The sequence below is a fragment of the Impatiens glandulifera genome, chromosome 6 (genome assembly GCF_907164915.1).
Source record: "Impatiens glandulifera chromosome 6, dImpGla2.1, whole genome shotgun sequence".
Classification (NCBI taxonomy): domain Eukaryota; kingdom Viridiplantae; phylum Streptophyta; class Magnoliopsida; order Ericales; family Balsaminaceae; genus Impatiens; species Impatiens glandulifera.
The window spans coordinates 38,150,741-38,161,519 of NC_061867.1; the positions used below are offsets into that span (position 1 = coordinate 38,150,741).

The window sequence follows — 10,779 nt, forward strand, 5'->3', positions numbered from 1 at the left end:
GCCCTTATTTGTAACGGTTTATATAGCCGTTACTGATGTACTTATAATTGTAACGGTTTATTAAAACCGTTACTGATAAAAATTATTAGTAAGGGCGTTCAAGCGTCGTTACTAGCAGTCGTTACAGACGACCTATTTTCTACTAGTGGGGGATAGAAGGACAAAACAAGAAACTAAGCTTACACAACCCTCAAAGATAAAGGACCAATGACGATCTTCCCCGAGAATAAAATTATGGAGGCCAAGAAAAGTTTCAGCCTGCACCAATCCTGGAAATCCTTGAGATTGTATCACCATGGTGTATACAAGCTCGATGAGATGGATGGAGAGGCGCTTGCCTTCGGACGAGCACAAGAGAAAGTGAGACAATAACACTAGCTTAGTGCATTGAAGTTGCACATCACTCTTAATCGAACCACTAAAATGTCGAGTTACATTGTCAACCTTTCATAGATCAAGAAATTCACCAGCAATGTTCTGTAGTGAATAGTATTTGCTGCATCCAAATAAACTCAGAAGAAATTATTGCGACTATGTAGACACTCATTTTTCACCCCCAATTTTTATATTTTATATTTTATAAACAACTATTTTTTGAAATAATTGAATTTTTAAAAATAGTTGATTTCAGATTTCAATAAAGTTAAGGGATAACAATTTGAATGTTATAAGTAAGGATGAAAATTTCGGATTTCAATAATTGAATTTTTATAGTTTATAAACAACTAATTTTGGATGTTATAAGTAAGGATGTCAATCTGAAACCGCCCGCGAAAATCGAACCGAATTGTTTCGTTTGGGACGGTTTTTTCCCGAACGAACGGGGATGGGGTGGGGATGATATTTGTGTCCATCGTCCCGATTTTATCCCGAACACTATAAACATAATTAAATGTATTAAATCACTAATATATTTATTTATTTAATATATTTTATAAAAGTTGTAAGTTTATTTTTTATAATAATATAAAATTTTAATGTATTACAATATATATTATATTAAAAAATTCGTTTTTATTGTATAATTTTTTTATTCTTTTTAAAAATATTTTATAAACGACGTCTTATGGGGATTTTCTGAAATCAAAACTTTTCGAAACCAAAACTTTTCGAAACCGAATTGAGCGTAAATAGTATTAAAAAAATCTCCAAAACAAAACAAAAGAATAGTATTAAAATACAGACGACGACGAGAGGGCAGCAAGTGATAGACGGTTAAAGTAATGCATCAAGGTCTTTTCTGCTTCACTGTTCGATCTGCATCTCTTTCTCTTCCTCCATCCTCCTCTTTCCTCCGTTTACATACTGCAGGGCATCACTGTAGAACGTAAGGTAACTTCGCTTTTCTATATCATGCTCGACACTGAATTAAAAGACTCCAATTTCTGTTCTTCTTTCCAGGTTAAGCTTCATACCAAGATACACTCTCATGGATGCTGGAAATTCGCCCCTAATCGCCAAAAACTCGCTTGCCCAATTCCGCTATTGCAATGTCTCCGGGTACTTCATCTGTCTCTCGCTTTATCCTGCCAAATTGAGTTCCTTTGTTTGTTGTATCATGAGTACAATGATTCTCTTAGAAATTCGGCTGATTTAGTAGTTTGATTTCTTTGGAGGTTAGCTTTAAGACGGAATTGATAGAGATTCGCGCAAACAAGCCTACATTGCATATTCTCTTCATCCCTGGAAATCCAGGCATGTTTATATTGAATGTATATCATATTCGTTTATACAATTTGTGTATAACATAATCTGAGGAATGAAATTTGGATATATGATTGTTTCAGGTGTTGTCTCATTTTATACTGATTTTCTTGAATACCTATATGAACTATTAAGAGGAACTACATCTATAACAGGCAAGAATACTAAATGTTTGGTTTTCAAATGGAAACTCTTCTGTATTCATAACTTTTACTGGGCCAGCTCATTCTAATTTTGAATAACCTCTTCCTTTCATCAGCTATCAGCCACATCTCCCACTCAGGAAAGGTACAATATCAGTCTATGTGAACTGAAAGAAATTTTCTTTTGGTCAGTTTTCATGGAAATTATCCATTCTTTTGGTTTATTATGTGTGATCGGTTCGGTTCAAGCCTTAGGAAGAATGGTTACTTTGTCTTCATGAGTTTGCTTTAGGCATGCCTCCAAGTCCTCAATTGGTGTAGCTCGTTCATTGTTAGAACAATTCACAACTTGCATCAACCAATGTCAGAAATGGGAGTGTGTTTATGATCTTCAAGGAAACTTTAAGTAAAATGTAGGTTTGGTGGGTACATGTGGCCAATAGTAGGGTCGGGATACATCATTTCATTGTGGGGTTTGTCAATTTCCATGAGGATAGCTACTCGTAATTATTTCGTTTAGTCAATAATAAAGAGAATTAGTATTAGATTAATTCATCAACTACGTTTGTTTTTAAATTTCTAGATTAGTGGAGTTTATAATTCTTCTTGTCTTGGTTGTTCTATCTTTCTGGACAATTAACAACTTAACCGTAATTTGACTTTGTAATAAGAGAGTTAGTGATCTCTTAATTTTTGTTAAAGTCTAGATTATTTATAAGTCTCTCTGTTAGTAATGAAATTTACTGGTTTTCCATTCATTTGATTCCTACGTGTGGTATTAAAACTCAAAGCCTCCCAAACACGAGTGAATCAAGATGTGAGCTTTTAAGTGAGGAAAGAAGCTTTTTAGCTTGATCAATTGACTTTTCAGATCAAAGAAGACAGGAGAGAGAAATGGCATGACAAAAGAGTTCAGGGCATGCCAATTAGAATTTAATGGAAAGCCTACTTCGCTTCAAAGGTCTGTGGGATTCAATAGAGACATGATTCGAAGCGCTCGGCGATCCAACAACTGATGCATGTATGTTGTTCATGTATGTGGTGGTGGCTATTGAAAAAGCTAAATACACTAGTTCCTTAGTTAGACATGAGCAGAAATTTAAGTGTGCAGGAAAAGAAGATGATCAATTTTTTAGAGGAACAAGTGAAAGAGGGGAGGAAGAGGAAGGTACTTTGACAAGAAGAGACATAAGAAGATACATTATCAAAAAAGATACAACTGGAAAGGTAATGCTCGATATGTTAAAGTTGATGTGGAAGAAGAAATACTTCTAATGAATTGAGTAGAACCACTTGGAAAAGAGGAAAAATGTTGTGGTATTTGGACTTTGGGTGCTCACATCATATGTGTGATAGAATGTAAGTTGTATCACCTCCACAAAAGACATATTCATTATTGCGCAGATAAATTCAAACTATCAAATAGCCTACTAAAAAGAGAAGAAACAAAGTAAGAGCTCGAAAGTTGTCTTAAAATCAAGAGCTCGAAAGTTGTCTTAAGATTATTACTGAAAGTGAGTCATATCTATGGGAGTGTAGGATGAATCATCTAAATTATAAGAATTTAAAAACTATGGAACTCAAGAGAATGATAAAGTTATCACACCCGAGATGAAGTGCATCCACTACCCTGTGAAAAACAATAAAGGCAAACTATTCCATTGTTCTCTTGCAATCGAAATCTGTGAAGGATTTTGGATACGCAGATTTCTTGAAAAGTTAGGATTGCCTCCTGATGGACCATTTGAAATGATGTTCACAATCAGTATTGCAAAATATCCGGTTCATCATGATAGAACCAAACTTATTGAAATTGATCGTCATTTCATTTCCGAGAACGTCTATATAGGATCTATTTCACCCCTCTACATTATGTCACACAATCAGGTGGCGGACATACTCACCAAAGCTTTTCCAAGTCAAATTTTGAAGAATTATGTGACAAAATTCAACACTCTAAATATCTATTACCCAACTTGAGGATAGTGTCGAATTATTTTTCTTTTCATTGGAATTGGATCACCTTACTTGAACTTAACACATTCCTCTATTTATACTCAATGTATTGTTTGTTGTTATTGCTTTACTTTTATTGTACTTAATGTACTTTATATACCACACATTAATTATGTAATCATACGTTCTTATCATTAAATAATACTTTAAAAGCTCAATATTATACCATTTGCTTATATTATTTAGTCCTAGATATAATATTTCTAAGGGATAAGTGGAAAGTTATATATTACTGGTAACCACACACATTCCCATTTTTCTTTCTTGTACAAATTGTATTTAGTTGTTACAGTTTCATACAATTAGAATATACAAGAAAATTCAGTATCTCTATCGATTTTCGGTCTCTACTATGAATATATGCAAACTAATAAATGCTAATGATGAAGATTGATAGATGGATGAACTCCCTTTTATTTTTAGGATAAGGTTTGTCTGTTTGAAAGATGGTATTCTTTGATGTGATGACTATTATAGTTCATTGTTTGACCCTTGATGAGTATTTATGTTGTATTGTTTTTAAAATCTTCATCCTTGCTGATTCTCTTATCAAATGTGTGGTCTTTTCTTCTTTCTCTTTAGACGTCTTCACTCCCTCATTTCTTTCCTTAGAATCCTGACTTGTATCTGGGAAGTTGTTTTTTAGATTCAAGTCTTATTTTGAGACAATTCTAATATATGCAAGTTTAAATTTTTCAATAAGAAATTAAATAATTTTTTCTTAAATCTTCACTTCATTTCATACTTTAGATTTGTCCTTATGCATCATTCTTACATGCGGATTATCTTGTTAGAACTGGGAGCATGGAAGATTATTCTCGCTGGAAGAACAAATTAATCACAAGGTACACTATCTTTACCTCATGTTTTGGTTGTTCAAACAACTATTGTGATACAACAAACTATTGATTTTTGTCTCAAATAAGTTTGTCTTTGGGCTTTATAAGTTTTTGGTTTACTTAGCGTGTTATATATTTCCTCCTTTCAAAACTTTGTATGTTTCGTTTATTGTTTTGACAGCTGGATTTCATAAAAAATGAACTTCAAGATAATGAAGTCCCATTGCTTTTGGTAAGATATGCACCCCACTTTTTTCCTTTCTTAAATTTTGTAATTCACAGCATTCATTATGTTGCTGATACGTATAAAAGTATGCCATCTTGTATGAAGATGAATTATTCGATAGTGTTCTTTTAACTTTTCTTAAGTTATGAATACAATATTCACTGTGGAGGTTTAAGGGTTGAGTTGATGACAAAGTGTTACACCTTAAAGGGTCAAGTGTAACATTTGTATTATAAATTGGATAGAATCAAGATAGAAGATGAGTAAATAGAATGATCCAACACACGCTGGATAGCTTAGTGGCAAGAGGCTTGGACTATGGGGATTACTACCATGAGAAGATTTGGTCTCGATAGTTGCAAGTCACTTCCAGGGAATGGTTGAGATGCGTGAAAAGTTGGCCCGGACACCCTTAGATGATAAACAAAGTGAGATGAATGGAGATCGTAGTTTCATTCAATTCATTTATATTCTTCTTGACATCATGACATTGTATTTATAGCCTAAACAAGGATGGAGATTATGATCAGATACGAACATGTAATTAAGGAAACATCAAAACACTTACTATACTTTATCTTGATCCTAAATTCAAGTATCATACAACTCATTTGGAAACTGTTGCACTTATTCATGCTTTACAGTAACTGTACTATGTTGTTTGTTGTTAATTTCTTATGAAGCTTGGTCACTCCATTGGTTCATACATTTCCATTGAAATGTTTCGGAGATCACCAGAAAAGGTAACTGATGGAAGTTTGCTATTTTCCTTTTTCTGGTGCAAATATATCCTCTCTTTCACTGACACCCATAACTTGATTCATTTGAAAATGATCTATAGGTGACTTATTGTATTGGGCTGTATCCTTTTCTCGCTGTAGATCCAAAATCTGCACAGCAGTCTGCCATTAAGAAGATTGTAGAGTACAAATTCTTTCCTATAAACAGTAAATAAATTTCTTTCAGAAAACTTTTATAGTTGATGATACACTTTTCTCAAATCTTACTGTTGATTGTTAATGTTTATCATCCTTCTGTCTTTGGCTATGTTATAGGGATGTATTAGTAAATAGTATATTAGGTAATATTGTAATTAGAGTAAGTTAGTAGGTTAGCCACATAATACATACTCTACTACTTACAATATTACCCTTATATTATTACTAATACATACCTTCTACTACTATTACAGATTCTTATATTGTTTTATTGTATCCTTTATTGTGTTTGTTTGCAAACTGATATTCTAATAAGCTACAATATTAGCTTATAATTCCAGAATGACTGCAATTGATTGGTACTGTTAAAATAATGGGTTAATATTGTATAGTATTTATATATTTAAGGTGTTATGTATTAAGGCCCATATATATATTAAGGCCCAGATACATTAAGTTTTAAGCCTCTTATCTCTATATATAATCTCCATCTATTGGAGAGGCTGTAATTATGGAAAACCCTATTATTGAATCCTTTAATTCGTAACAGGTACATATTTTATTTTCAGGTCTCCAATAATGTGCAGTTTAGTAAGTTCTCTGGTGGCCTTTATTGGGTTACTGCCAAGACGGGCATCTAAGTTTCTCATCTTAAAGTCTATTGGAAGGTCTTGGTCATCCACTGCTATTGAGGCCCTCTGTAATCATTTGCTTCAGGTGCAGTTTGAACTTATGCTAATTGATCAATGCTGACACGTTTGATTTTATTTTGCATTCTACAAGGTATAGCTAGTTGTAGTTTTTTATACATACATGTTACAGGGAAATAAGTCAACAGTAGTATTATGGTTAGCACTCATGACTCATATGCAACTCCACTATATATGATATACAGATAGAATAGTGTACTAAAGTTACCAAGGATTAAATACTTGATCCGACACAAATGAAAGTTTACGGATCAAAATACCCCCATTATCTAAAATAATTGATCACAAACTCACTAAACGTTCAATTATTGGAAAAGGTGCTAACCATTTTTTGGGTTCAATTTTCATCCCATTTCTTGTTGCCTGGGAAATCGTTCCGTCTCTTTCTGTTATTGTGGGATTTAATTGGATTAACTAAAACTACTCATTTCAATAAATGTAATTCTCTCTAATATTTTAAGAGTAACTTTACATTTTTGTGTAATTTTCCAGTATCATACAGTTCGAAATGTGCTCTTTTTGGCCATGACAGAGTTTCAAAAGGTAATCTCTTGTACAGTTGTATGTCTAAATAGTATTCTGAATATGATGCTGGAGTTTATGGTTTCTTATTTTGTATCACCGCCTTCCAGTTACAGTTCCATGATTGGATATGTGGCACATTATTTGGTTGTTTGTATAGAAAACATGTCCCTAATTCACGTCATTTTATTAATACAAACTCTAACTTAAAAACATAAAAATAAATTTGGTGGATCATACCTGTTTTAAAACTGTAAATGTCTTTTGTATTAGCTTTCAGAAGAACCGGATTGGGAATTTATGAAACGAAAGCAAAGACAGCTTGCATTTTTATTTGGTGCTGATGATCATTGGGGTCCATTGCACTTACTTGATGAGGTAATTTTTCACGTCCCATTATATATTATTAAAGATGTCACTAAAATGGCAAAATCCTAAATGAGTGGTCAAGGTCTTAAGTTTACCTTCCTAAACAATTTCTTTTAATAATTTAAGCACATTTAATTATTTATGATTGCCTAAGATTGTAAAGTATATAAACTTATTTATTACAATAAAACTAATATAATGAGTACAAACAATATTAAATAGACAGAGTGTCCAACTTGTCGCATAATTTTTCGAAATTGAACTTTGGAAGAGTTTTTATTAGTATTGCAACCAGCTGATTGTGTGAGGTAACATAAAGGAGCTCAATGGAGTCTTTAGTGGTGTCAATCAAATTTAGTGTGCTTGGTTCTGTTATGATGAACCGGGTTTTTGACAATACTTATTGCGGCTTCATTGTTGCACGTCATTGGAATGGTTCCATCGGGAGATAATCCCAACTCATTTAGGATGCTGCGAAGTGCAAGTGCATGATAATTTACTTCAGCACATTATAGGGCAACTAACATATTGTTTCTTGCTTCTCTAAGTTACATCTATTTGTCCCCGAACCTGATCTTACAAATTACTATCCGATCCCATCCCTGAACACGCGGGTACCAAAACACGACGGATACTCGAAACTCGACGATACCCGAAACCCGATTCCATCTAGTTAGAATTTTGAACATCCACGGTAACATTTTCAGATTTTATACTATATAGGATGACTGACATAGTAGACAATAACCGCTAAAGTAAAGAAGATGACAAAGAAAGAAGTGTAGTTGTGGACATAATATGTCTAGATTTTACTAAGGTAGATTTGAGTTTTAGATTTTTAGAATTGAGAAAAGAGATACATAAAATGACTTTGATGAGAGAGATATATGTAGGGCTGCTAACGAGTTCGAGCTCGAAAAAATTCCAACTGCTCGAACTCGAGCTCAAAAAAATTCCAACTGCTCGAGCTCGAGCTTGATCGAGTGCCAAATTTAAGGCTCGAGCTCGAACTCAAACTCTAAACAAGTGTTCGAACTCAACTCGATTAGCTTGAGTTTAACCGAGCTCAAGAGCTCGGCTCGAGCTCGATTTAAAGCTCAAACTCGACTTGAAATATACAAAATTAAAACATATCAAATCATCTCAACTAAAAATAGTTTCAAAGTGAACAAACATATATAATCATTCATTTCACCTAAAACATAATCATTCCATCAAATAGAACATATTAAACATTACACATTAAAACCATCCCACTTAAAAGATAACCATTCCAACTAAAAATATCAAAAATCCAAAGTCCAAACATACACCATATTGAATTAGTCCAACATAAAACAACCAACTTACTTAGATTCTGGAATTCAAATTCCAAAGTTTAAAGTTCAAACATATAACATATTAAATCGGTCAAACATAAAATAACACCTTAGGAATCTCGATCGGTCACCGCGCCAAAATCAGTGAGGGCAGGAAGAAGGAGAATAGAGATTGCATAAGGAAGAAGAGAGAAAGAACCTGCTTGGAGCGGAGCCTTCAGACGTTTGAAGATGAACTTTGAATGTTGACAGCCGAATAGAGGACTAGAAATGAAAATCTAATTTTGAATGTTGAGTTGCTTACGACAGATGGAATGGAGGACTCAACTCTCAATAATGAAAAGCTAATTTAAGGCTCACAAAGTCTTACACTTTTTACTTTTCTTATATTATAATATAAATATAAATAAAAAATAAAATATATATATATTATATACTTGAGTAGCTCACCGAGTACTTGAGCCGGGCATATAATTACAACTCGGCTCGAGCTCGAGCCGAGGTTTGATGAGCTCGAGACGAGCTTTAATCGAGCTTCTCGCGAGCAACTCAGTTCATTTTCAGCCTATGTGTAGAGAAAATGTTGTAAAAAATAAATGTTTGATAAAGAAAAATTGTTGAAGGATTTCAACTTCTATAGTACATGTGTACTACTACTAAGTGTTAGTATATGAAGTACAATAATGTGATTGAATGAGAGAAAAGAGAGGATATCCATTATCTGATCCCAACCCGAGGGGATTTCACTTTTGTTTCTCATCTTGATTATAACTATTCGTACCCGACCCTAATCGGGGAATACCCACGGGAATCAAATGTTTTGGTACCCATTATCATCCCTAGTATTTTATATCTAGTATCTTATATTCAATCTCTTCTCGATAATTTTGGTATCTGATCCTGGATAGGTACTTAAATATCCCCGTTATTATGATATTTATCCCTTCAATCTTGTTTTTGATTCAACGTGAAATAAGAACCTCAAAGAAGACGAAAACAAGTTAAACTTATGATTAGAGAAAATATGTGAATAGTAAAAAATTCTAAATATTGCATCAAATAATTTTAATATTATATATATATATATAATCACTATCCATCCCCGAACAATCTGACCGGTATTTTAGTTCACTTCATATCCTTGACCTTGAACCCGATTTGAATTATCAATTTCTGACACAGGAAAGGAATATGTCTGGGTTTTAAGTTTTGGGGGTATCCATTGTCATCTGTAGTTGTAGTTCAGTATTTTGAAGTGATTTTGATTTACACAATTGGATGTCATGGATTTCTCAGTCAATTGTATTATGGGTGTTCTTTTAATGGACAGATTTCTAAGCATGTCCCAGGTGCGGCAGTTGCGGTTGAAAGGGAGGGCCATACTCATGCTTTCTCATGCACGAAAGCGGGATCATTGTGGGTAGCTCAGCATGTAGCAAGCTATATTGTCAAATTTCAAGGTAAACAGACTTCAGATTAGTTGGGTCCCATAATTTGCACTTTGGCTAGCTTTCTTAAGAATTAAGATGGATTTTTATGTAAGGATGACACTATTCATTCTTGATTAATTATATATACTATTATATAATATAACATAAGTTGGGCAATTCATAGAATAATTCGTTAATTGTAAAAATGTTAAATATACTAATTTTCAATCACATACTGCTCTTTATTTGTTTACTTGAATCATGCCTTGATATAGCAATTTCTTCTTCCACTCTTAATAATGCAAACTTGTGTCACCTCTATCCATCAAAATTGATATTAAAATGTCCATGAGTAAAGAATGACTGACTGATTTTAAAATCGGTAGTTCTTTTAAAGAGTAATGATAGGGGGAGCGAAAAATTTGTAGCGAATGATGCAGCGAACGATGTGGAGTGCTGATTAGACTTGATGACTCTGGTATTTATTTATTTTTCTTTTTTATATTCATTAATAATTTTCTCTCTCTTCTAGTTACTTTTATTTTCTCTTTTTATCTTAAATA

At 33.2% G+C, this 10,779-nt stretch overlaps 1 protein-coding gene across 6 annotated transcripts; it reads left to right on the forward strand.

Moving 5' to 3' along the window:
- The first annotated feature begins 1,197 nt into the window (after positions 1-1,197).
- LOC124942283 (lipid droplet-associated hydrolase) lies at positions 1,198-10,475 on the forward strand. 6 transcript variants are annotated; one of them, XR_007099670.1, is made up of 13 exons: positions 1,198-1,327; positions 1,402-1,500; positions 1,622-1,695; positions 1,788-1,859; positions 1,964-1,992; positions 4,658-4,708; positions 4,884-4,934; positions 5,612-5,671; positions 5,770-5,875; positions 6,417-6,583; positions 7,069-7,119; positions 7,379-7,476; positions 10,117-10,254. XR_007099670.1 is itself a non-coding variant. In XM_047482752.1 (13 exons), the coding sequence occupies exons 1-13, from the start codon at positions 1,224-1,226 to the stop codon at positions 10,264-10,266; spliced, it is 1,119 nt and encodes a 372-aa protein (XP_047338708.1). In that variant the 5' UTR covers positions 1,198-1,223; the 3' UTR covers positions 10,267-10,475. The 6 variants fall into 6 exon arrangements, 5 of the variants coding, with proteins under 5 accessions (XP_047338708.1, XP_047338709.1, XP_047338710.1 ...); XM_047482752.1 differs by having other exon boundaries at positions 7,372-7,476; positions 10,117-10,475; XM_047482753.1 differs by having other exon boundaries at positions 5,770-5,852; positions 6,436-6,583; positions 7,372-7,476; positions 10,117-10,475.
- Positions 10,476-10,779: the final 304 nt, after the last annotated feature.

Excerpts from the sequence above, each read along its gene's own strand:
- LOC124942283 (XM_047482752.1), top strand. The coding sequence starts at position 1,224 with ATGCATCAAGGTCTTTTCTGCTTCACTGTTCGATCTGCATCTCTTTCT. Across the intron at positions 1,501-1,621 it reads CGCTATTGCAATGTCTCCGG|CTTTAAGACGGAATTGATAG; the intron begins GTACTTCATCTG and ends TTTGGAGGTTAG. Across the intron at positions 6,584-7,068 it reads TCTGTAATCATTTGCTTCAG|TATCATACAGTTCGAAATGT; the intron begins GTGCAGTTTGAA and ends GTAATTTTCCAG.